Source organism: Astatotilapia calliptera, chromosome 5, assembly GCF_964374335.1.
Source record: "Astatotilapia calliptera chromosome 5, fAstCal68.1, whole genome shotgun sequence".
Classification (NCBI taxonomy): domain Eukaryota; kingdom Metazoa; phylum Chordata; class Actinopteri; order Cichliformes; family Cichlidae; genus Astatotilapia; species Astatotilapia calliptera.
This window is the reverse complement of record NC_137426.1, coordinates 28,188,437-28,215,473: the sequence shown is the minus strand read 5'-3', so window position 1 is coordinate 28,215,473 and position 27,037 is coordinate 28,188,437. Positions and strand designations below refer to the sequence as shown.

Sequence of the window (27,037 nt, the reverse complement as noted above, 5' to 3'; positions counted from 1 at the left end):
CACTAGTTTTCTCTCTCTTTTTTTTTAATCTGCTGGGACTAAGAGTGCTTTACTGTTATTTTTAGGTTGGAAAAAAAAAGTTCATCTGCCGCTCCCAAGGTGAGAAGCCCGGCACATGTGATTCCATTAGGCAGTCTATCTATATATGTCCATCTCCATTATTATTTTTAAGCATCTCTCAGATTCTTAGATGTGGATCAACAAGTATTTGTGTTTAACAAAAACAGTAGCTAGGGATACAACTAAGTATGTAAATAGTACCGTCTCAGGCGTAAAGAGATTGCATAAGCAGAGAGGGGAGGTTTCAGCCAAACATTAAAACATGGTTTGACACCTGTCTAACCTGAAATACAAGAATTCCAGACGTATGTGTGATCACAGGGTTAACCTCTGACTCACTATGTTAGGAAATCAGCATTTCAGTCAGATTCATTATATCAAAGCTCGATGGATACTGCACATTCTATAATTTTACCAGGAAGCGCACTTTAATTTAATTTGAACCGACTGAAATAAACAAACTGACACCAGGCTCTAATTTAGGGAAAGCCAAAAACCTCTTTCTCCCTACAGCAGCACGCATGCGCTCTTTAAAGCGCTGCGTTCAAATACCCTTTTTGGAGTCTGACATTCAGTACTCGAAGTTATTTTGACAGCACTTCCACTCACCGTGACCATGTTGATACTGTAAATACTAATGTTGTAAATCACGCAGAGAGGTCTTTAAAGAAAACACGTGAAGGGTCATTTTTTTCAGTTTGTGCCCGATGATAAATTATTTAAGTCGCGTACTTGAGTCCACAGTGAAGTGTCAATTTAGGCGCTACGTTAGGTTACAGTCGTGATTTAAAGGTGTCGAACATTATTACCACAGAGCATTATACACACTGTACCATATTTTTTATAAGTTCCATCATAATTACATATAACTTAAATGTAAATTTCAAACTACAACCAAGCTGAAACACTGGGAAATGACCTGTAGTATCTGTGGCTTGTGGACGAGTGAAGAGTTCGCACAGGTTATTCACGTGACCTCTTCGTGAACGCATAAAAATCCGACAGCACCTGAACGCAGCACGGACAGCAACACATCCCCAGCACCAGAGTGGGAATGATTTTCAGCTCCACGCACCAGAGCGACGTACCTGGTTAAAGGAGTTCTGGACGCAGTCGACTGTGGATAAAGTGGGGTCTGCGGATACGGGCAGAGGAGGAGTGAAGTCTCTTTTAGCAGGAAGAGAGGAAGGAAAACCTTTAAAAGTGAGTTTTGAAAACAACCGAGAGGATTTAAGAAGTGGACGCGAGCCGTGAGTGGGAGCGTGGCAGATGTAGGGTGACAACAGTAAAGGAGGATTAAACCGGAGGGGATGTTAAGAAAAGTGATGAGAATAACCGCACAGTAAGGAGTGATTTCAGCGCAGGCAGGAATGGCTTGATTCGGGACCTGTACTGTCAGAGGCGCTCATGTTTCTGTGGGAGAGAAAGAAAGTTTTCTGCGCGTCCCTCGGATACAAATCTACTTTTTAACGAGCAGGAGAGAGACAGGGACTGCTGTGACTGTGTTCCCCCCCCCCAACCCCGGTGGCAGAGTCCGGCCGGTTTGGCGTCGGCTCGTTAACTGTTCGCAATGTCCAAACCCGCGCTGAAGAAGAACCACTGGACCTCCAGGGTGAACGAGGTCTCCGTGTCCAAAGATGCCCGCGGTGAGCTCAACGTGCCGCTGCGTGGCGGCGCGGAGAACGGAGAGTTCGCCTACATTGGACCGCTGAACCACAATGCGGTGGTGTACAAAAGTGGGAAACTGGGTGAAGGGGAGCTGCTGCTCGAAGTGGAGAATCTCTCGATTTCGGGATTACCCCTGTACGACATATACACCGTGCTAAAGAACTGCAAAGGACCCGCCAGGTTTAAAACTGTCAGGCAAGGTAAGACAAAAGGTGAGGCTGCAAAACTTCTGCGCTTTTATTGGTGTGCGTTTAACGGGTTTTGTCCCAAGTTTGATTTCTTGCTTTCTTTTTTTAAACAGCTTCATCTAAATGGAAACTTTTGATTCATTGAGGTTAATTTTCAGTTGAAATAAACCCATAGAACTTTACAATGAATACTAAAACTTGAGGAAGTTGTGACATTTAATAGCTGCGGAACCGTTTAATGTCACATTTAATTGGCAGATTTGTGAATGGCTTTTTCTTTTTTTAAGTTGAAGTAGCCGGGCCTGGTTTTCTCCCCAACAGGGAATGCCACCTGTCTGGTTCAGGGACATGGAAACCCCACAGGCTTCACACACGTTGTTTATTCAGCTTTCCTTTGTGTGTTCTCACTTTCCCAGCTGTTGAGGAAGCACAAATGGTGAAGAAAGTCCAAAATATTGCGTACATTCCAACCTACTGGAGAATTACATCCAGCACTAGGAGCAGTAATGCTTAGAGGTGCTACTTTAAATTCATTTAGGCCTTCTTAAGATGTGTCTGTTTCCTATACTTTACCTGATGACTTCTCAAACAGGCTCGACAGGGAGCACTTCTTTTAACACCTAACAGGAAAGGGAACATCAGGCACCTTACAAAAATGCGAGCATCCGGCCAGTGTGGCTGCTCTAGCCTTCGGTTTATGGTCATCTTGACTCAGCGGGGCTGGGAGGTTTGACACTGAGCCGCTCTGACAGGCTCCCAGCGTGGCAACGCAAACCGCTGAAGGGATGCTCGGAAGTCAGCCCGGGACACGCAGAGACTTCTTTTAGACATGGACAAAAGAGCAACAACTCTTTTCAAGGGCGACCTTACATGTAGATAACCTGTGAAGGCCGCCGGCCGTGCTGGTGGGTCTGCTCTGAGGTTGCTTTGGTAAATGTGTAGCTTTTCTCATTTATTTCAGGACAGTCCTCCGATCATCATCGTGCACTGTTCTTAAGGTGTGGTGCTCTGTTGTTGCGCAACATCTTTTATTATAAAGGAAACCTGGTACTGAATATCTGAACATCCTCTTAGAGACGAGGAGCAGAGGGCTTATTTTAACAATGCTAAAGGCCACTGCTACCTCTGGGTGCTCAGATTTATTTACAATAGCGTGCTCCGAGAGCAGATTTTCATTTTAAACAAATGCTGCTCAATCATATTCCACCGATTAGTTCCTCACTTCAGACTGTGAGTGGTAATGTTTGAATTGAAACTTTCAAGCTTTGGTCTTTAAATTTAGAAACGTGTCTTTGGAATTTTGCATCTTTATTGTGGCACAGATGATGTACTTTATTTATTTATTTAGGCAGGGATGTCAAACTGATATTATGTTGTGGACCACAGAAAGCCTGTTTTTGATCTCACATGGGCCAGACCAGTGAAAGTGTCCTCTTTGCCACTATACAGAAGTTTAACTACACATTTAAAGAAGTGCTATTTCAACAGTGTGGCCACGGGGGAGGTCTTTGTTAATATGTAAAGCTGTAAAACTAAATAAAGTCAATTAAAACTCCAAAAGTTCCCTTTCCAAAGCCATCCAATGAGTGTTTGCTGGCCCAATTCTGGCTCCTGAACCATATTTTTGACACTCCAGATTTTAAGGTCTTGTTTTCACTTACCAGCTAAATTATACCTGTGTTCAGGTTGGAGGTGGGTGGGTAGCTTTGCCGGTGACTCCAAAACATCACAGAATTCTGTTGGCTTGACTTCACAGCAGCCATTTTATGCTGTTGAGTGTTATTTATATAATTTACAATGTCTCTGTTCAAATAAAGTTTTTATAGTTCACGCCCATGTTTTCCCTTCTGTGTCGTGTCCAAATGACTCGTTTAAGAAGGAACAATAATACAAGAACAGCGAGAGAAGAAGAAGAAGTTGTCGATCATTCTCAGTCTGTGTATTCTCACACAGTCTAAAGTGGGGTCGAAAGGTAAAATATGGCAGCTCATGTGCTGACTAACACCCCGATTTCTTTTTTGTGGTGAAATTCTAGGCCTGACTGTCTCGCAGCGTGACTGCTGCTTGAACCCAGTAACCAACTAGATAGAAATAAGCCATGAAATCACATGCCGATTAATGCCAACAGTGGCGCTGCTGTGAAGAAGCAAAAACAAACTGAAATGGATTGTCAAACGCGCGTAAACAAAATGTTTGGGATTCCAGCAAAGAAGCAAATCTAGTCGAGCTGTAGCAGCAGAAGCCTCGCTACCATGCGTCGCCCTGCTGAGGGCGTGGAATAGAAAGGAAAAGTGAAGGAACTGATGCGATTGGTGCCCTTGTGTTTTCAGTCGTTTGTCTGTGGAGTCTTAGGCTTTAAGATCTTTCCTTCCTGTAAACAGGAAGTAACTGGTCAATTTTTTTTAATCACTTTCTAGGGAATCACCTGCACAAGTCCAGACCCGTTCTCTCTAGTTTGTAATGATTTATTAGGATAGGAAGGAGATTCTGTTCTCACTTTGGGCTAATCAGAACCCCCATCCCTTTTTCGTTTTCTTCATTCATCTGGGAATGTCGGGTGTCACTGCTGTACAACGTCACATGATCAGACTCCATTTCAAGTTTTTAATAATTCACGCTGTCAGGGAATTTCCCCTCCCTAATCAGCCTTAATTGAGAAAATATGCTTGGCAACAAGGGCCATCTGTAAAATCTAAGTCACCTAATTTTACCCGGAGCTTGTGCCATTTTCTCACTTTAATCAAGCGAGATGTGAGGAGAGGTACTGCTTCGTTGTCTTGGCTCGCTGATACACACTCAGACTTTCATGTTGACTGCCAGCTCTATAAAGAGGAGGGGGGAGGGTTTCCAATACTGAATACTGTGTTGTCTGGACTTTCTATAGACCTGTGAGCATGCAAGGGCATTTCTAATCTGAGCTGATAAGGAGCTGCAACCAGCTCCACTGCTGAGTTTTTTTATGTTATGTTTGTTTTGGGTATCGGTGAGAAAGCAACACACACACACACACTGCAGGAGACACACCCTTAGAACCACTGCTGAGGCCAAACCATCAGATGTCCACTTCAGTGTATACTGAAGCTGTGGGAGAATAACTGGATTATGTAATTAGGGACTATTATAAACATGGACATGCACTCTTAACTCTTCACCCTTTCGAAACAAGCAGCTGATGACTCTGTCACAATGTAGTTTAATGCGCGCACACACACACACACACACACACAGTGCTGTGTTTGAAAGAAAGCATGCACATTATAAAAAAAACTTCACCAGCTGATCAACCCTGGAACTTCTTTATGGCTAATCTTCCTAAGAAGATGACTGTCTGCTCCACATATGTAAACAAACTATGGATGATACACACATGCTTATAGGAACAGACAATCACATCAGAGAGGCTTTGAGATGGGACCAGATTAATGTCGTGCCCGCGCTGGTGTTAGTACTTAAGCTGGACGCTTTAACGATACTGTATATGATCTACAGTCGGGATTGTATTTAGGCTTAAAGTTGAGGGTGGATGAAGTGTATACTGATAATAGTAATTGTATTATGCTAGGAAGTGTAGCCAGTGACGATTCTCAGAAGTGTTTGTAATGCAAGTGACTGTTAATGTTTGTTTTCTGGACATGACCAATGGCACAGTGGCCCAGAGTTCACGGGTTTCCCCAGGCAGGAGTTATGGTGTGTGTTCCTTTTAGTCGGCACAATCACACACACAAGAAATAAGATTGGATTCCTCTTCACCAGCCATTTTGCTACCTGACTAATCAGGAAACTCCAGTCTTACAGCTTCTCAGCAGTGTATTTCTTTCCAAACTTCATTATATCACAGAGCTGCCCGTGATGGACGAGGCCTTACCAGCTATAAATTCCTGGAAGCAGAAAATATTCCATCCCATTCGTATGGAGGCGCGAGCTGTTAACTACGACTCTCGTGCTCAAATTTACAACACTGTGTCACTGCATTAACTCCAGACTCCCTGTGTGTGTGCGCGTGTGTGTGTGTGCACGCACAAGCATTTCTGGCAGGGATCGCATATGGAAGTGTTTATTTCCTCTCTCTCAGCAGGGTGTTGAACAACCCTCTTTGCCCACACCCGTTTTCTACTTTTGTATTCTCTGCTGATGGCTTGGAGCGACTTTATTTCCTCCCTTATAGTGTGCCGTAGGGAATTTCAGCGTTAATTTCAGGGTCTTTGTATTTGCTCAAATGTGTGTGCAGGTGAGGGCGAAAAGGAGACTATGAGAGGAGTTGTGTGTGTGTGTGTGTGTGTGTGTGTGCAGTGTAAGCATCTTGCACACTTTGAGTTTGCTCAGCTTGATCTCTACATTTAGACGCACTGGAGGAACACTCCCTCACCAGCTAAATAGACCATGAAATGCTGTCTCACTTAAGCAGCGCTTTTTATAATCCCACTAAGAGGAGCACGTATGTATGCATGTGCCATATTCTCTCTTGTTTGCATTGTAGTCTGTTGTATTGACAATGAATGGGCATTGGTCACACTTGGCATTTGCAGTTACACAGCCTGTCAGGAAAAGAGAAAGGGCAACTAATTAATGGTAGTTCAGCAGGGTGGGAGAGGAAGTTGTCTTTGAAGACCGCCCTGATCCATCCTTCTCAAATGTACAGTAGAGATGGGGGAAATGTTTCCGAAACTTTTAAACAAAGGTGATGTCGGGAGCGTTGGGTCTTTTAAGCTTTAGTTGACTGCCTTATCACGTGTCCTCTGCACAGGAAATGGAAACCTTTAGGCAGAGTTGTGACTTTTGTAGCTATTATTTAGGAAGTAGGTGAAGAGTTCACCCACTTCCTCCAGGATACTAGTCTAACTCCAAACCAGTTCTAACAAACCAATTAACTTGCTCTTTTTTCAGTGGTTTCTGCTTGACAGTTTATAACAGAGTCATTTGTCAAACCATGAAATAATGAGCTGCTCATGAGTTTCATACACACTGAAGGGGAAAACCACAGGCTTAATATTGTGCTGCTTTGGTTCAGTGAAGTAACTCTTGACCTAGTCAAAGTGTGGGATGAGTTGACAAATCTGCCCAAAAGCTCTTTACCAATTCTCCCAATACCTGGTTAACATAATCCATCATCAGAGTAGGTGAACATCTTCATAAAATGCTTTCTTCGTGGAGTGTACAGGGTAGAGCGTGACCCATATATGACTTTTAAGAATGACACCGATATTTTGGTGATTTTAAAAATCTGGTGATGAGGTGATTTTTTTTTTTTTTTTTTTGGCTTTCTGTCAGAGACATGAAGCACAAACAGTTTTTCTAACATATGTCATCATTATGTATATTTATTTATGAGTTATTAAAAATATTACAACAATGCAGTTTAAAGATAGTTTTTCAGTTTTATTGTCACAACACGTTGTTTATTTACACTTGTGATGTGTTGCCAATAGGGACGTTGCTGAGCGCCTACAGGTAGACAAACTATACAACATCAACACTCATAACTTGCTTGATGGGTGTTTCTCTTCTTTACCTTTTTACAAAAAAGTCACATATTGGTGGTTGTAAAGGGTGATACTAATACTCTGATTCTGCTATTATATCAATATGGTTCAAGCTGAGTGTTTAAATTTGTATTTTTTATTTGTATTTTTTTTTTAAATCGCAGATTTTTAGCGTCTGGACTGATGGGTGAAAACATCTGTAAATTTAAGACTGCTTGGCCTTACAGAATCTGCCTTTTTACTAGAGCGCGACCAGTACTAGATTTTAAAGAAAAAAAAAAAGATCATGTTGATAAATGGGTCCGTTAAATTTGTTTGTAACAATGAATCATCTAAGCTAGTTGACTCTGCTCAGCTGTCATGCTACTCTGCACGTGCTGCATACAGTCGGGGGTATTGCATTGTAAACTATGGCAATTTGGTTTGTGACCTGTGTGACGGCATCATGTGTCTTTCTTTTTTTGCACCATGTTCCATTAAATAAGACGTTTTATTACGGTTGCATAAATGAAGCATATGTGTATTCATGCATGTATGTATGCATGTGCTTATGTACGCACGTACACACACGTGTGTGTGTGTGTGTGTGTATATATTTATGTATATTATCTAAACTTTGTACCGAGATGCCAACTTTGTCACATCAGTTCTGTTTCTTTTGTTGTTGTTGTTTGTGTCAGGAATTCGATGAAATGCGAACGTGTGTGTGCGTGTGTGTGTCTGTTTGCATCCCCATCTGTGTGTTTGTGTGCGACATTGGCTGACATGGCCAAGTATTTCTGTCAGCTCTGCTGCTGTAAAGCTCAGATGAGATGTGGTTATGCCTCCAGCTGGCGTAACTAGGAAGCGAAATGACGAGATCGGTCGTGGCTGTGAGCATTATTAATATGGTTGAGACTAGTCCTAGAAGCAAGTTGATGTGCCCACAAAAAATGCAGGGTGACTCTTGAAAAGTTGGTTTTATAACTTGTTTTAAATCAACAGAGACTGTATGATTTTACGTTGGGGCTCTGTAACTTTTCTTTCTCACGTTAAACTTCTTGAGATACTTAAGGAGTTAATTATTGTCATTAAAGCGAATCAGCTTGTTATCGTTGTAGTTGTGGTTGCACCGAGAATGTCTGTCCTTTACCTCTCAGCCTCCTGTAAAGGTCCTTTCCCTCCCCAACCTGTTTCCTCTTTTCTTTACCTTTAATTACACTATGGTTGAAGCTGTGGGGTCCGTTTACACAAATCCCATTAAAGTCAAGTCTTTGGGAAGCTTACTCACGCACATTCACATGCACACGTAGACAAAAGAAGGGGGTATAAACAGTTTAAGGAACGGTCCAGCCCTGATTAAGGGGATTTAGACTTGAGTCTGTCTGTTTGGCCACGGCTGTGAGCACGCATCCATGCTCACAGCCCTAAAGTCTTAGTGTTCCTGAACTAGGACTTACATGACACACAACACTTCTCAAAGCTGCTGCCTTTTTGGTCATCTTACCTGCCTCCATTCCCCTCCTTTGCTCTCTTTATCTTTTCCTTCTCAAGCCTTAATTTCTTCTCCCTCCCTACTTATTGTCATCTGAACGTGGGAATAGTGGGGCTTAATAATGGGCAGACCGTTATGACAGACATCCCCTCCCCAAGCCTAACCCTTTTTTTAAAAACTTCCTTTTTTTTTTTCTGTAGAAGTATCCTAATGAAAAGAGAAGTTGAACGGGCCATTTTTCAGTAGTTGCAGATGGTAGCATATGGAAAAGCATTCAGGAGTGTCTCATGTGGCTAGAAGTCACTGGGATGTGAGAATGTGATGGATCGTGGCAAAAAAGACGAAGATTTAATTCAGTGGTTTATAGCTGGAGAAGGTTGTCTTAGCAGCCGACTTGGCTTTTGTCTTGAGCTAACAAAACCGACCTGAAAGCATCTAAAGCTCACTAACTCATACCTAATGTCTTGAATGTGAAGAATAATGCAGTGAGTTTGAAATTTCTTTTAAACAAGCAACCTTTTGTCAAGAAAACTACCTAATAACATGTGCTTTCGCAACCCAAAAACCATTATTACATCCCGCTGTTTTCCTTTGAACATTCAGAGTTAAGAAGATGCAGACAGTCCCATCTGAAATTGTGACCGTAACAGGTGCTGAAGCAGCCTTGATTAGAAAAGCATGTGGCTCCTACAATTAGCTGGAAACTTTCAAGACGCCAAGTGGATTTGATAATTTTTATTATGGTGGGGTAGCTCTGATGTTCAGCAATAACCAGCAGCAAACTTCCTGAGCAGCTAGCAGCCAAGTGACGCCGTCCTCTATCACAACTATCTGCTTTCTTCTGGTTGGATTGTGTGATTGCATTGGCTGTGCTTGTGTATCCCCCTAAAGCAGTGCATTCATGGCATGACTCAGTCACTTCAGAAGCAAGTGAAACTCAAGTTTCTGGTATTTTTAATGCCCTTACAGCATTACACATGCTGGGTGATTGCATTTGATCACAATTCAAAATGTATGTTTTACCTTTAACATTTGAACACGTATATTTTCACAATGTCTTTCTCCTCTTCCACCACTGGTCTCTTTTCTCCTTGTTCATTTCCACCTCATCCTCTTCCTCCCCACCTCAGGCTTATTCTTCTGAGTTGAAGTCGGTGCTCTAACACAGCGGTCCCCAACCCCCAGGCCACATTTGGTACCGGGCCGTGAGAGTTGAGGCTCAGGTGTGAAATTGATGGTTTTCAGGGTTTTTATTGTTATTTTTTTTATTTTTTATTGTTGACTCTGTTTCCCTGGGTCTTTTCCCGTGTGTTATGAATAAATCTTCTTTTTTTGGTACAGGTACTAATTTTATTTTGTTGTATTTATCTGCAACACCTTAAAGGCTGGTCCATGAAAATATTGTCGGACATAAACCGGTCCGTGGCGCAAAAAAGTTTGGGGACTGCTGCTCTAACACAATAAAACATGCTTATCAGGGGTGCAACGATACACAAAATTCACGGTTCGGTTCGATACTTTGGTGTCACGGTTCGATATTTTTTCGATACAAAAAAAATGTTCATGCCTTTTTAATTTGTCATTTATTAAATTTTCACGGCACATTCCGCACCACATCTCTGTGCGTTCATCATTTGTTTGAAGCCAGCTCACCTCCTGCAACTACTTTTCCGAGAATACGTGCTTCTTTTGTGGTTCGCACTCCTGACATTTCTTTGGAGGTGGAGGAACATCACAGTAATTGCTTAAAGGAGTTGGCTTCTTCGACATCTTTAAGAGTTCTAAACAAATGTCTGTCCTCCTCCTGAAAATCTTATGTATGCAAACACTCGTTGCAACTTATCTTGTGCGCGTTTTTTATTTTGACAGCGAATGCGCACCTGCGGACCACTTATGTGCAGCCCTGGTTATTTAGCTCGTCATATTGCAGCCACAGAAATTCTTTTGTCCGTGAAACCATAAAGCTGCACTTTCTTTTTGCCTTATAGTCTGATTTGTCATAACTTCTCCGTTTTGTGGTAAGCTTTTCTTTGGCTGTCACTTCTTCACCCTGACCTGTCTTATTTGGCTCAGCAGAACTAAAATATATATCCTGCTGCTTTTACACACACACTCACATAATGCTCAGCGATTCTCTGCACGATCAACCTCTCACATGTTTAAGCTGCGGGAGATTTCACTTGTCATGTTTGCATAGTAAGCTAACGATTAATAAGACGATGTCAGAGGAATTGGTGCACAAATTATCATCACTCACAGATCAGTGCTGTCGCTCTCTATACACAGTTCGCGCGATTGCAAAGTGAAAGCAAAAAACAAGCGCAAATTCAAACGCGACTTCAATATGTCACATATTGACAGTGGCTCACCGATGCCAATGACATAATTACCCAGCTACATTTCTGAAAGAATGCAAAAGCATTGACATATATTTTCCTTCCTACAATAGCCCGACGGGCAGGGCAGAGATAGATTCTGGTAGCCCGACTGGAAAAATCGCTAGCCCCGGGACGTCGGGCTAGCGATATTGCAAGCCCTGTATCTGATTGAGGAATCACTCATCTTTGGAAAAGAGAGTTTATTACAGAGAAATGTCTCTTTCCCAAATAAAAGCTATACTATCCGCTTCTTCTGGGCTATATTCTCAGCAGCATATAAAACATATCAGGTCCCCATAAGGAGACTCATGTGCTAACGGCTGTCTAAATGACTCAGGTAAAGTTAGTAGCATGCTTGTTGTTTTTGTCTGCTTCCACTTGTCTTTGCACTAGGATGATGTCGGCGTAAATGTGCAGTCATATTCGTTGTGTTCCCACTAGTGCTGTCAGCGTAAATCTCGTTGAAATGACCTTAACGCCACAACACGGCAAATCTCCGTTAACGAGCTACCGCCGATCGCTCCGTGCGTGGGGCTGGACGGCCAACATGTTAACGAGCTAACTGCGCTAACACACTAGCTCCCACCCATGTAATTGAGCATTGCATGGCACATCCAACATACTGTTTTACTTTAGTCCATGACTCGCTTACCTTCAGGGTCATACGTCACATGAAAACCAAAATAATTCCAAACGCCAGATCTGAATGAGGGTGGGGGAGGTTCAATTTGCCATGTTGCAAGGAGAGCTTAACTTCTGTCTCGCTAGCTTGCCCTGCACTCAGTGAATCTGCGTTCGACTACTCCGTCTATACTGCACTGTCGAGCGCAGATCCACTGAGCGCTCAACACAGACAGCATCGTCAGAAGGAAAGTTGATAAAACAAATTAAAATTTTTGTATTGTTCGATACATATGTGTACTGAACCGAAAGCACTGTATCGAACGGTTCAATATCGATACGAAAATCGTTGCACCCCTAATGCTTATGTATTCCCAATATTTTTGCAGTTAGCCCTCCCTACTCTGATCTCCAGATGGCTGACAACAAGTCAGCTAAACAGCAGCACATCATGCCAGCAAGGGGCTTGAATGACCTGAAGTCAGACTCTCACTCTGATAAACAGTTTGATTACATTCTCACATCATATGAGAGTTTAAGTGTCCGAGTCCAACAATGTTAGAGCTGCTGGAAAGAAAGTTTTACTAGCGTGACTAACAGCAGCTAACGCCAGCTACCAGCAGCTAAAACAGCTGCACTTCCCAGCAGAAAACTTCTGGATATTCTCAATAACTCACTTAGTATCACTGTTATTGGACAGAAGTTAACTTCAGTTACTTATCAGTTTATACTGGACTCCTATCACAAAGTTTTATAGCCTCATCCAGAGCACAGAGATGTGGACACCCGGCATATTGACAATGTAGACATATTTACAGCTGAGGTAAACAGCGAAGTGAAAGCCTGCATGCAATACAGATTAACGGTGGCCAGAGATGAATGTCCTACAGCAGCCACCATAGCTAGGATTATGCACTTGAATTTGAATATAGGGGTCCTGTGGCTCAATACGTATCAACAGAACCATCAAACACTTCAGTGAAACTATTCATGAACTGATATTTAGAAATACTACTGAATTTCTAAATATCAGTAAGTAGGCAGACTACTAATGTCTAGAACAGTTCTGAAACAATGTGTTTTTGAACCATTTAGAGATATTTTAAAGTCTCACTAAAACTTAATGAGCTCAGATGGAATTGCATGCAGCGCTGACCCAGATGAGCTCACTTTGTTTCAGTTAAAAGGCCTCAATTTGAGTAGTTAAACTGACTTTTTAATTTCATTATTTATTTTTTTGTAGTTCTGGGAATTCTTTTGTATAATTTTGACTTGTTAAATTCTCACTGTAATTTGCCCGCTACATGCAGAGAAAAACTAACAAGGTGGAAGGTCTAATAAACCTTTTTGACTCTGTGCGATCTTGAGTAAACCAGGCACAAAACACTGATGAGGGTCACGCAACTAACAATTTATCATCCAAACAGCTAATGTCTGTCTAAGGACTCCTGTCCACCCTGTGGTCATAGCAAGTGTGGTTTCATTTGTGATTATACAAATAATTTGCAGATAGCATCTGATCTGATTCTGAGTGATTGGGCACGGCCTTGAGAGCACAGTACAGCTCTGGGACAGGCTGGCTCCTTTGGTTGTCTTTGTGTCGCTGGGCACCGTAGCAGCACAAAGTTATGCTGAACATTTGTGTGTGTGATAGTGGAACATAAAGGTCAGTAATTCATATGGACCCTTAAAGGTCAGTACACAATATGGTATGAAAGCTACGTTATAAAGTCTTTGTCCTCCACTTTCTTCAACAGGCCTGCTCAGGCAGTGAGTAAAATTGTAACAGCTTAATGATGGCATCTTAATTAGACAAGCGGAGACTAATTAGCAAAGACAGGAAAAGGATTGAGTCTTAATTAAGAGGTTACTGGTGTCCATCTACTCTCACTGCTGTCGTCATCAGTTACAGATGTTAACGTCTGAAACCTCTGTTTATTTGAGAACTCCACCACCCTCTATACACGTGCGTCAAACTTCAGAAGTTCCTTACGATCGTGACAGATGTAGGAATTAAAAGTTTAAGGCTGGTATTGTAGCACTTATATGCAAACTTAAACACCTTTACAATTATGATAATCCACTTATTTAAAGGCAGAGTGCACATCCTTGCCATGACTTTGTCTTTTCTTTTTCTCCATAGCTCCTGTGTGCATTTGACTCAGTTAAATCTTAAGGTAGATTTTGCACTACCTCCCAAAGCAGGTGTGATATGGATTCATCACAGCAGTCTGACACAACTGGAGCCTACAACACGCTGTTTGATGCGGAATTGGTTACTTTACACTCGTATCAATGAAACACCAGGCAAACATATGCAACAGGTTGTTTTGCTTTAGTCGGCAAAAGTTATTTTGGTCAGGCTCAGTCTCCACTTTATATTATGAGCTGGGGGAAGGGGGGACTCAACATGCAAAACTTGCAAAACAAATACATGATTACATCCTGGTACATAAGGTACACTATACTGGAATTAAAAGTAAAAAAAAAAAGGTATTATTTAAAGTATAATGGGTTCATGCAGCAAAAATAAGTCACCCCAGGCATGCCTTTAACAAATGCACGATGACAGCTAAGTGAAGTCCTTGCAACTGCAAGGTCAGTAAAAAGTGCAGAGGGTTACTTAAAATGTATTTTGTATTGATTAACTTTTTTTTTATGTTTCATTCTATCTTATATAGGCTAACATATAGGCTTCACACCATCCACTACTCGTGTTACTGGCTTTGTTTCCTCTCCTACACTGCACTGAACAAATACTGACATAAGCTTTGTTTTACTGCTCAGATTTGAATATAGACTTTACTGAAACAATGTAGACTCATTGAAAACAGGCTGTAAACTTTTGTAGTTGTAACTGAAGTAAAATGCAGGCATCACAAGCTAACAACTGGTCTTTACTAGAGACTGCATTATCAAATTGGGGCAGAGCTGTGTGTACGTGTGTGTGTGTTCATGGCATCTAAATTTGTCACTTAACTCTCTGAAATCAAATCTCCAACTGTAGTGTTACATTTGTGATGTGATGGTATGCCGAGTGTCCAGTTGTGTGCACTGCATCGAGCCTTATCAGATACCCATACACATAAATGGTAACATAAACCTGTGTTATCATGCCTGTATGTTCAGTTTACATTCTTGTCGCTAAGTAATGACCCATTACTACCTTTTCTGTGGGGTGAAATTCATACACTTGCATAAACGTACATGAAAATAATTACACAACTTTTTTTCTTTTTGCTTAATAAATGGACATTAACTTTGCATGAGCGCACACACACACACAGACACAAACACCCCCTCCCACAGTTTCCCCGTGCTCTGCGGTGTGCAGGAATGCAGTGTTTACATAGCTAGGCCTGGCCCATATCAGTAACTTGGTCTCTCAGGTGTCTGCTGTGTGTCAGTAGCAGTTATTTTACAGGCCACAGTATAGTCAGTACTCCAGCCAATGCTGCTGCAAATTGACTTCTGAATTACTAGAAAGATTCCAAATTAATATCATTTATTGTTGCAGAAAAATTTGTGGCCCGTTTAAAAGAAGAAGGGGGATAAAAACTTTGAGCGCGTTGATAAAGTTGTGCCTTCAGCGTAAATACTTCATACAAATGTGACGCGTATTCTTGCAGAAAACCCATAAAAATGAGTCTATGCGCTGTGAGTGAGTGCCATACGGACTGCTGAGCAGAATTTCTTTCTCACCACTCCTGGAAGTGACTCTTCCTCAGCCAACTGCATCATTGTAACAGCAATGTGCAGCATCAGCATGCTTTTTTAATATGTCTCTTTGAGATCCCCAGCCCTTCCTCCTCCCTCTGCGATGTTCCCAATGAATGCACCTTACCGTGAACTGCTGTGAAATGACAGTTCCTATACTGGTGATGTATTGCACCAATCTGTTTAACACACTGAGAATCACCATTTTCTTAAAAACCCATTGGCACAAATAGGGGGAAGCTTGCTGGTGAGCACTTGAAGGCCCTTCATGTCCTCATGCTCTACTGGGCTCCAGAGCTCATGAATTAGACAAGAAATCTAATTTCCCTGTGGGGCTCTTGGGTCTGAGTGCACGCAGACACACTGTTTCTTTTCAGGGGTAGTTGATTTCTATATCTTCTTGATGTAAATGGGCTGATAAGAGGACAGTTGGAACTGGATTGTGGCCTAGTTGCGTGCTGAGTCACTATGGACAAGTAGTACACGCTTTCTGTCACATTGAGTGGAGTCAACATCTTGGAGTCGACTTCTCACAACTGGGGACAGTGTTACTGTGAGAGTTTATTACAAGTGTTGAAGTGCGTTAGTCTCAAGTCTCTTGAGGGTCAAAGAAGGTGCCAAACACACATTTGAACAATGTTATCATAGCAAAGCCATTACCTTGCTTATCATGACAAGCAAGGTATTTGCCGTATATGGCATTGTCATGCTGCCTGTGAGTGTGTGAGGTGTATTTAATGCATGAGAGCCAATAAAGACAAACTGAAGAGTTCTACTGCTATTTGGAGTGTAACTCGCAGCATCGACTCATGGATTAAATAAAACCTGTTAGAAAAAACATTCCACTTTAAAAGTACCTGCCAGCTGCATTCAGTGTTTTTCTGCTCTTTTATATATGTTGGCCAATAAAGATAAAAGTCCCCAGAGCAGAACAAGGACTACTGTCAGCTGCTGTCCAAGAGGGTGGAGTTGGAGGCCGTCTGACTGTAAGCGAAGAGAGTCCGGAGATATCAAAGACGGTCACAACAGCAAACCTGGCCAGTGAGCCAAGGAAGTTAGAAAAGGGCTGGGTCTAGCCAGTTGTGACTGAACTGTCAAAATAAGAGCAAGGGAGTTGTCCACTAGCAAAGTGATAGCAGATGGCGTCATTCTTTTGGATGGGTTGAAAGTATAAAGGCAAAATGAGCTGCCAGATACCCTTTGAGACTGGTAAAATACCACAGCGACCTGCCTAACTCATCGATAGGGCGCTGTTTTACAGTACATGAAACATTCGGAAGGGGTGTGTTTATAAAAGCTGCCGACTGCCTAACATTGCTAATTACAGGGCTTTCATCTGAAACCTGACACATGCCATGAGTTTGTTTTATTTTTGTCTTTGGCTGATGATAATGAAATGATGTGACTCACAGGTTGGTTTCTATTCAGATTGTTTTCCTGGACAGATAAAAGATGCCACAGTACACGTCAAGACTGAGCATTCAGAACATTCTCCTTGCATAACTTTCCCTTTTTTATGTCCCAATTTTATCTCTGCATTTTTTTTTTTTTTTTTTTGAAGACAATATCCGTTTGAGAGTTCACAATAAAATGCCTCGTACGTACGAAGGTTTATAGGCTGCAGTTTGAGCTTATTCCCCGATACCTAAATGAAAGACACAGCACCAGACCTGTCTGAAATCAACCTGAGCTCTCACGTTTTCAAGACTCCGCCTGTGCTGCCGGAGCGTTGGTGTGTTTTATTAGTGTCACGCATCCGACAGCCAGTTCATTGTCCTTTTGGTAGGAATGGTTGGAATCTTCTACAGCCTGTCGGGGCTGTTTTCTCTGTTCATCATCAGCCTCTCTGACTTGCTGTTAGTAAACAGCAGAGGGACAGGCTTGTGTCAGACATTAAGTTCAGTACAAAACTATTTGGGCGATGGGGGTGAAGCTAAATGGAAGAAAGTGGTAGGAACAGGATAAGTGAACGCTAGTCTATAAGACGGACTAGAAGTTATTCTCAGTAAGGATTCAGTTTGTAAGCAGCATCCTGAACTAGTTTTTCATCAGTGAGCAAAACTGAGAAAACAATTCCAAATTTAAACTGCCCTGAGGGGTGGTGTGTGTGGTGTGTAATATGTTGCCATTGTTCCTGTAGCTGAGCTAGTTGGACAGGTTGGAGTGAAACTGCGGCATACCTGCGTGGCACCTGTCAGCAGGTGCTCCGTCACAGAAGCCTTCTAAGAGCGAGATAAAGACTAGAAAGACTGCTACGCTTCCTGGAAATGTGGCCACGCCTAGATACGTCCCTGTTTTCACCCCGCCTCCCTCCACAGCATGTTATCATGCTGGGGAATGCAAATTCCTGTGGGCAGTCAAACCGCGGCGGGCGTGATATTTGAATTGTCGTAGTTTAAAGTGTAAGCGTCACATGTGCACTGTGGACGGCACTTAAATGAGGCCGACGTGGCTTTAGCTTTGGTTAAAATGCCACTCTCCAGCCCTCTTCGTCCCCTCCACTTTTATCCCAGCTGCTCATCTGAACAGGGTAAACATGACGTCCGAGGTGATTGGTGTCAGGTGACCTTTAGGTTGCCCTGGCAACGGGGTCCTGAATTCCAAGGCTCCGGTCATCTCCGGGGGCATGGCTAATTTGCTAAATAAAATGTTTCCGGACACACACAGGGCCTTGGAAAAGCGGTAGATAAACAGTGGTTGGGAGAGCGAGAAGCTTTTAGTCTGATGATGTTGCAGGCAGATAACTTTGTTTGGCTGCCTGAATATGGACAGAGCACATTCCTGCCATATCTCTTCACAGACAGCAGGGTACAAGAGCCTGTGCACATCTGGCTGGAGTTGGGTCTTAGACACTCTTGTTTTGTGGACATTTGTGTTATTTTTTTTAAACAGAAGCACATTAAGGCCAGTAGAGATGGCCTACTGGGTGAAGTATTCAGGTTCTGAGCTTATGAATGGTCTGTTTTGGGTGAAGTACTCAGCGCTTTGGGGTGGGCTGACTGATATTCGCAGAGGGGAACCTGAATGTGCCAGACATCACCAAAATTGGAATTTTCCACTGAGGTGTCAGTGCATTCTGTTTCCTAATGAAATTGCTATTCTGTCACTTGACCAAAACAGAAAAGTTTGAAAATTATTTTACAGCATTTTGGAGACTGCTGCTCTAAGCTCTCTATATTTTACTTACATTCTGTCTTTTCCTTATTCGACAGTTCTGATTGGAAATTTGTGCTTTCCTGTAGCTTTGTTCCCCAAAAGGGAGGCTGGCTTTCCTTAGTCCCAGCCTCTGTTCATCTGTGCCACGCCAAAGAGAGAAGACTAAGGGATTAACATTGGAAAACACTGTGATGGCAACTTACTTCACTCATGATTAATCTTTAGCATAGAGGTGTAATTATTACTAGAGCTGCTGGGGATCATAATTAGTGAACACATAGCAACTACAGGGTGCGCTTTAAAATAGGCAGTGTTTACTTTAAAGAGTTGAAGGGAAGCAGATTACTATGGGAAGGCATTAAAGTTTCCACCGGAAAACAGTTGCAGGGAAGCCAGTTGTGTTTGAATGCAACTTTAAACAAATGATGTCATACTTTGCGCTCCATTGTAAAAGACAGCAGAGGAAAATGTGTTGCTTTGTTCCCTAAGTAGCCAGACTCTTGACCACAGGGTGTGTAGTGTGTGTGTGTTTCTATGTGTGAGCGCTGGCAACCGTGCATTGGCACACATGCTTTTGTGCGGTCTAAATACAGCTCTTTAATGTTGCCTAAATCATCGAGCGCCAGGAGGCACAAACAAGGTCATAAAAGTGACTTTGCTTTGCTGTCCCAAACATAGGATCGGCTCTATATTTTCATACTGTTTTCCAAAGGCGGTTGTGTCTTGCTGGATGTGAGTCAGCAATGGATCTGTATTCAGCTACTGTTTGCTAATGAAATGTCAACCAAAGGCTTTAACGCATGCGCCTTGGCTCTATGTCACCGTTCCCAGGGGAAGTTTATTAAAAGCACATAGTCCCTCAGATGTCGAGTATATGTGGGGAAGTCACCCATTCAAACGGCAATCCTGGCTTAACCTCCACTCAGTTCCTGGCAGGAAAAGACGACACACACGCACCCAGACAAACATACACATCCCATCTGCCTGACACTTGGATGAATTGGAGCAGACACAGGATGAGAGACAAGCGTTTTGTTTTGTTTTTTTAAGCGTGCGTGTTTGTGTGTACCTGCTCATCTGGTCCATTTCTGATGTGTTTCTGCCCTGCTAAGTGCCAGCTGTACAGGGAGGTTTTTCAGCCTACCTGATGTTCAGCAGCTCAGCTAGGCTAACCACAGAGCCCATCACTCTATTTATAGTAGGATGAGTGACAGGCAGAGGACAACGTAGGTCTCGACGAAGAGTCGGAGGAGAGTTTGTTCATGCTCATCAGTGTCAGCGCAGCGTCTTGTAGAACAGAAGTTGTTATCTTAGAATTAAAGAGTCTCTCACTCTTGTTTTGTGAATAATTCAGAATCCAATTAGAGAGACGTCGCTTGAGCTTTTCCTTCATTAACGTCAGCCCTCCTGACACGACCGGCTAGTATTGGGTGATCTGTTCTCCTGGAAAATTTCTCCAGCTGTTTCAGTTGCAAGCTGGCAACATCTGTCACTGTCAATATGATCTTTACATTACCTTTTCATGAGCACTGTAACTCCAGTGCCAGTTTTGGCTGCAGTCACACAGACCAGCCCAGCTCCACCGATGCCTCCACAATGCCTCAGCCCAAAACTCATCTCCGTAGCTCCTCATTTTGTGCTTTAATAAAAAGCAAATCCCAGTTTTGTTTAGTTTTTTAACACTTTAAAAATAAAAATTACCAGCTGAGGTCAGGGAGTTCTGAGGCCTGAGGCGTGGGAACCGTGAGGATGAAGGATCGCCTCATTCTTCTCTCATTAGCATTTTAGTTCACACCCATTTTAACTTAATTTTGCTCTCTTGCTCAGTCTCTCCTGGGATCTGTCTGTTTCCTCGACTGATTGAACAGAATCCACACGGGTCATAAAGTCTGGGCGTGCGTAGTTTCCTTCGTCTGCCACGGTCAGCTTGAACAAACCTTACAGAGAAGACAGCTCTGAGGCGGCCTGGAGCCCCCTTTCCTTCCCTCCTCTCCCCCGAGACTCATTCCAGTGTTAAAACCAAATCAGCCTTCTCCTCTGTTGTTCTTAACCCCTCCTCCTTTCATCTCCATCCCTGTCTATCTTTGTGTTCAGTCACATGCTCCTGTCTCCCTCCAAACATATATTGCCATGAATACAATTACATCACATGAGGATAAATCCAGTGTAGTGCTACTACTTCCATCCTTCAGATCTTTCTGTCTTAAATGCTTTTTCATTTTGTCTTTGTGTACTCAGACTCGTCACTCTCTCCTGGTCCACCTCCTAGCCCCTCTTATGTTGTCCCTGGGCACCTGGCTTTCGTTGTGTTCCCACACCAAACAGATCCTTTGTTGACACTGTGGTGGAGCTCTCATGTTTTCTTACACACAGAAGGTGAACCTTGAATGAGAGCAAGGCCAAAACAAGACACTGGATGCATGGCTTGGGTGGATGGTGGCTGTGGTGATGTTGCGTAAGAATCCCAGCCAGTTGACATTGTGGAATTTGCATTGTCTAGATTTGATCATTTGTTAAGCAAACATGGAAGCACTCTAGGCCAATAACTGCCTCTCATGCTTCTTTTTTTTGTTTGGCTTTTTTTGGACTGTGAGAAAAGTTTTATGGGACTTAAGTCCTAACCACTGAAAACCATCAATACAAGTATCACCAAGTAAAAAAATAAAGCAAAAACAGCAGAACAACATTGTTCAAATGTATTTTTTATTTGACAGGAATTATAGCGAGGTGGATTGGGTGGTTACACTCCATGTTTGTCAGACAGCGCTTACTGAATCGTTAAGCTGTCAGGATCCTCCAGCAGATATTACCTCTATATTTCATGGCCAAAGGAACGGTTGTGTGCTGTCGATCCCCCGCCTAATCAGCCCAAAGTGGACTGTGTTAATATACAGCAGCTACAAATCATTCTAAAGTCCTGTTTGTGCTTCAGGTGTGTTGTTGTACTACAGGGACTGACGGTTTGAATTCTCTTTGAGAGATTATATATGCGTGTTTTCCATTAATATGATATGTGATTGCTTACATAAATTTAATTTAAATCTGCTGGTACCTACAGTGTGGGCTATGGATGGATGCCTCTTTTTCAAGGGGAGGAGAGATTACTCCTCTCTCGGCTGGCCTGGGAACGCCTCGGTGTTCCCCCGGATAAGTTGGAGGAGGTGGCTGGGGAGAGGGAGGTCTGGGATTCTCTGCTTAGGCTGCTGCCCCCATGACCCGGGCCTGGATAAGCGGAAGACGATTGATGGATGGAAAGTTAAAAGCAGCTGCACAGAAACTTCAATACGACTTCAATCCATTTAAACTCGTGTGTTTTAAGTAATCCAGCTGTCCGAAGTACCTCTGCCGGCTGTGTTTTAAGACTTAAAATGCTTTCTAATGTTTAGGAAGAAAACAGTGGAATGATATTAAAAGACGTCGACCTGCTGTTTCATTTAAGATTTCATCTAAGACTGTGATAGAAAGCAGGAAAAATGGTTTTGCAGGTGCACCGTGCCCCTCATCTTTCACCAGATGGTGTCCAATCTCTGTCAGGACAGTTACTAAACCGTCCTTTCCGATGGATGTTAGACAAAATACAATTTCAAATCATGAAAGAAAAGCCTAATGAAATCTGTTCCTTATGTAAAACTGGATTGGCTTCATTTAAATATAGGACTGTGGTGTTATTTGAAAAATAAAAATAATGACTTGAGACTTGGGAAGATGCTTGCTTATGGCTTCAAGTTGGTACTAAAACACCCACAGATTTTTGAACACTCAGTTTGGGTATTGTTTATTTTTTATATTGAATAGCAAGCATCATTTTAGTTCACATTCACTCCAAATGTTCATGCACACTGGGAAGGGTCAACAACCGTCTTACAGCATTGTTTAACATAATATTTTCCCCCACTGATCCACCTGGTCAATAGATCATCTGTATTAGAAGAAAAAGTAGTGGAGTAAATGCTACGCTCACTTCAGACACCCGTGCAGGTATTGCTGTCAACTTGCAGCAGAGTTTAGCAGATAACTGCCAGAACTCTTTCATTTTTAGCTCTTTCTTAATTCATCTGTGCTGGTACTGTGTTGGAGGTGGGCAACTAAAATTATTCTTCACATTTAAACTATCCACACAAGCTGTTTTATGATTGATGATTTTATTGGCATTTTGATGTCAAAATAGAGACTGTTGTAGACTTTTTTTTTTTTTAACCCAAATGAGGCTCTTAGATTACCCACAATACAACAAAACTTCAGAGATTCTGTGTGTCATGCTAGTAATAGTCTGGGTAGCCACTGACTGTTACCTGAAAACCTCTTGGGCCTGCTTAAATGCGACTGGTCATTAGTAGCTGGACTATGGCGAGAAACCAAAAAGTCTCAGAGGAGTCGGCTGTAGGCCTGTTATAACATGTGTTTCACTCTGTAATTGCAGTATATTTATTCATTTATTTAACGTAAATCTTGCTTTGACACGATTGCTCTTTCTTCCCACACTGAGCTCACACCTGAATGCAACACGCTCATCCGCCTTTTCTGCCTGAAGTATATTAGAAGAAAGCAAACCTCAGTGAAGCAATGTCAGTGTCACAGAATAGCTGATGAAATGGATCATGAGACTTTCTAGGGATTTTGGGTGGTGTGTGTGTGTGTGTGTGTGTGTGTGTGTGTGTGTGTGTGTGTGTAAGACGGATTTGATTCATGCTCGCTTGTGTCAGATGCGAGTGCTCGTCTGTATTAATGACTCCCTCCCATTGCTCAAAGAGGAGGAGTGTAAACATACTCAAACCAACTCCCCTGGTCATCCTTCACTCCCTCTGTTCCTCCATCTGTCTGTCCGTCATTTCTACTTTCTGTCTGAGTCCTATAGCGGGCTTGCAGTTACATTCACTTGTATTCTGCCCTTCTGTGGTAATAGAATCAATTTTCATGCAGGGGTGGTCTCGTTTCACTTTTATGTTCAAAGTCGATACAATAAGGCCTTCTTTGGCAGTACTGTATAAGATTATTGCCTTCAAACCATTGCAAGTCAACACCTTTCTGGTGACTGTAATAAGAATTGATGTTCAGATTTAAAGCTTTTTTTCCCAATATAAATTGTCCAGCGAAATTGACTTTTTTTTTTTTTTTTTTTTTTGTTTGTTTTAAACAAATTAAACATAATTGCAGTCTGGAGACCTCAAAACTGTTGTGATGCCAGTCATTGCAAAGGAATAAACTCGGTCTGTACAGCACACAGGTAGACAAACACACTGCTGCTGCTTCTTATTTCAGTTTTCAGTTCTGCCTCTGCAAACACAGAGCACAGCAGAGTGAGCGCGGTGACTGGCACAGCACCTCCATAAAGCTGCACAGCCCCATAGGCAGCATGCTAATGTAAACGCCGCGCTCTGCCGCCCCTGGTTTAATCACAACCATATGCCTTGCATTCCTGTCCCCGGTACCTGAACCCTCAGCCCGCCTACAGTCTGCCAGTAATGTGACAGCCAATCTGCTAGCAAGCTTGTTGAATTACTTGGCTGAAACACCTGAAATTGACAGACTGCCTGTAAAATATCATATTTCAGTATACTTTCGAGTTCATATCACACCTGAGGAGGCAGGAGTGTGGCATATGAACGAGCCAACTTGTGCTCGGGAGTGTCGGAATCAGCTTGGAAACGGGGTTTTCAGAGGATTGTGGGAGCCCTGTGTGAGAAATGCTGACTGAACAGACAAAAGACTTCCCCGAATCATGTTGACCTTGTTCCATAGTTGGAAATTGACAAGTCTGCTTGCCTCTCTTAGAGAGTGTACTTTGGCACAGTGGTGTTCTTCGGTACTGTGTTTATCACATAGTTTGGTATGTTTGTGTACTTGTTAATGATCCAAATGTTGAAACTAGTACTAGTGCTGCATCCAGATGACCATGGAGTTGGAGCACATACTGCAAGAGTCCAAATACTGTCAAATATGACTGTTTTGTTTTTCGCTGGTTTGATCTAACCGTTGCTGTGGTTCACCACATTCCTGTCTTCGTGGCTTGTGTCTACTGAAGGCATTTAAGAAAAACACCTGTTGGTGGTGCTAGCTGAGAAGTCTGGGGATCGAGGTAATCAGCGTCAGGTTTCAATGATAATTCATCCAAAAGTGGTGGACTGTCTGCTTGAATAGCTAATCCCAGTCATGGACAAACTGTGTCTGATGAAGAGCCGTGCACTTCATGCTTTGATTTGGAACATGTGCAGAAAGACTGTTAGTGAATAACGATTAGTAAAAAAAAAGAAAGTATTCAGTGTAATGTTTGTTTGGATACTTGGACAGCTAGACCTACCTCACTTTCCTGGAGCTCCTCCACTTCTCCTGAAGCATTGCTGAGAAATAGTCAGGGTGCTTTCTCATTAGAGTACTTAGAGGACTCCAGATGTTAGGCCCTTGTGTTCCTCTTCAGTGTTACCCAAAGATAGTGGAAATAGCATTGTGTGCCGCTCTGTGTGGGACTGACTGGCTGATGAATCACTGCTCCACGAGGTTCAGTTAGAAAGAGAGGTTATCTGAGGACTCAGTGCACCCCACTATTGTGGCAGGCAGGCAGATGGTAACTTGGTGTGTGTCTCATTTGACACTACCCGTGTCTCGTGCATAATCACTCTCTCTGCTCTTCCCTTCCACCTGCTGTCTTTGTCTCTCTCCTGGTTGGTCTCCTCTCCTTCAGTCACTTTTGCTCAATAACTCATCCATGTCTGAAGTTTCACACTTTTATTCTTCTCTCTCCACGCTTTCTCTTCTGAGGCTGTGATGGATTGCTTTTACCAGGCTAATAGCTTTGCATTAATCATGCCTGCAGTTTGTTTTGACAAACAAGATTTTCTTAAGTCTACCAATCAACTATTTATTTTCCTCTGGACATCAATCTGCATTATAGAAATCCCCCCCCCCCCCCCAAAAAAAAAAAAAAAGAAAAGAAAAGTAAAAGGAGCATTGATGGCCCGGACATATTTTAGTGTTTGATCTGTTTAGTTGACGACTTTGTCTTGGGTAGGGCTTTGTATTGGTGAACTCTCGGGAATGCAACAAGAAACAGTTTTATAAGCTTGGATGTAAAATGAGCAATCAGGGGTAGTTTGGCAGAGTGAAACGGAGCAGATGAAAAGGGCTCTGAATGCGACGCATGTGGTCGGACCTGCTCAGTTGGATTGTGGGTGGTCTGATGTCATCCTCTACACATGCGGCCAGTTTCTGTCTTCCCATTTGCGCCGCCTCGCTTCGGTTTCAGCATACATACATGTGTTTTAATTCCCTCTGCTTACTCTTTGATCTTCCACATCTACTGTTAGGACACTTGCAGAACATTTTCAAAGCCCCTTGTCTCCTCCACGCCTCTGGACTCTGGAAAAAAAAAATAGCTGTACAAACAACAGATGTGTGCTCTGATCCCAGGCCGCCACATCCATTTTTGAAAGAATGGTATGTTCCCAGCCTTTGACATAAGTTAACAAAGTATGTTGAGAAAAGGGGGGGAATGTTTTTTGTGTTCAAACTGTGACACATCAGCCCACCTTCGTGTGTTGGTGGGCTGATGGCTCCTGAGATTTGGAATGGCTTCTCCAATTTTTTTCTTTTTAGTAGTTTGGCGATGATACAGTCATGCCCGTGCTTTGCCCTTCCCACCGAGACAATGTGACAGCTGAGCGTGCATGCTTATGTGTGCATGTTTGTACACACTCGCATACAGGTTTAATCACACTAGACTTGCTGAGGAGACAGAAAAGTGCCCGATCTCTTCCTGAATTCCCACACTGCACATAACGATTTGCACCGGACAAGTTGAGGTGAAGGTAAGATCGGACCTCTGGCTCTTTTTTTTCCCCTCCCCCCAGAGAGAAACCTCACAAGCTGTTTAGCAGTTATTAGGTTAATTTATTTATTTATTTTTCCTAAAAAAAGAGTTTTGTTAAGGTATTTTATTCCTAACTTGCTGCTTATGGGACATTCTCAATATTGTAAGCACTGTTATGCTAAGCTGCTTTTACTTTGTGTTTATTGCGCTCTTCAAGGCGAAGTGGCAACATTTCAGAAATGAAGGCCTTGCTGTGTTATATTCTTTACGAGGGCCTTATTGCTTGACATAATGCTGAAGTAGACGTAATTGTTGACGAGGCCTAATAAATGTGCTGCGAGGCAGAGAAACTTCACCTGCTTATATTTATGATGAGAACGGTGGTTAGGAAATGTGGATGCCCAGGTACGGGGAAGGTGCAAGTTAGCCTGTGCTGAATTTCCCGTCCCGCGTATTTTTCTGTTATCAAAAGTTTGCAGCCGTTTGCCACG

General features: G+C 42.6%; 1 protein-coding gene across 32 annotated transcripts in view; it reads left to right on the top strand.

Moving 5' to 3' along the window:
* Positions 1–1,075: 1,075 nt before the first annotated feature.
* magi1b (membrane associated guanylate kinase, WW and PDZ domain containing 1b) overlaps positions 1,076–27,037 on the top strand; it is a 141,407-nt gene continuing 115,445 nt past the window's right edge. For 16 of the 32 annotated variants that reach the window (XM_080302045.1, XM_026168656.2, XM_026168653.2 and 13 more), the window contains exon 1: positions 1,077–1,940. In XM_080302045.1, coding sequence (XP_080158171.1) covers positions 1,631–1,940 — 310 coding nt within the window. In that variant the 5' untranslated portion in view covers positions 1,077–1,630. Of the gene's footprint in view, positions 1,941–27,037 lie in introns of all 32 variants that reach the window. The other 16 variants (XM_080302026.1, XM_026168633.2, XM_080302030.1 and 13 more) reach the window with 4 other exon arrangements.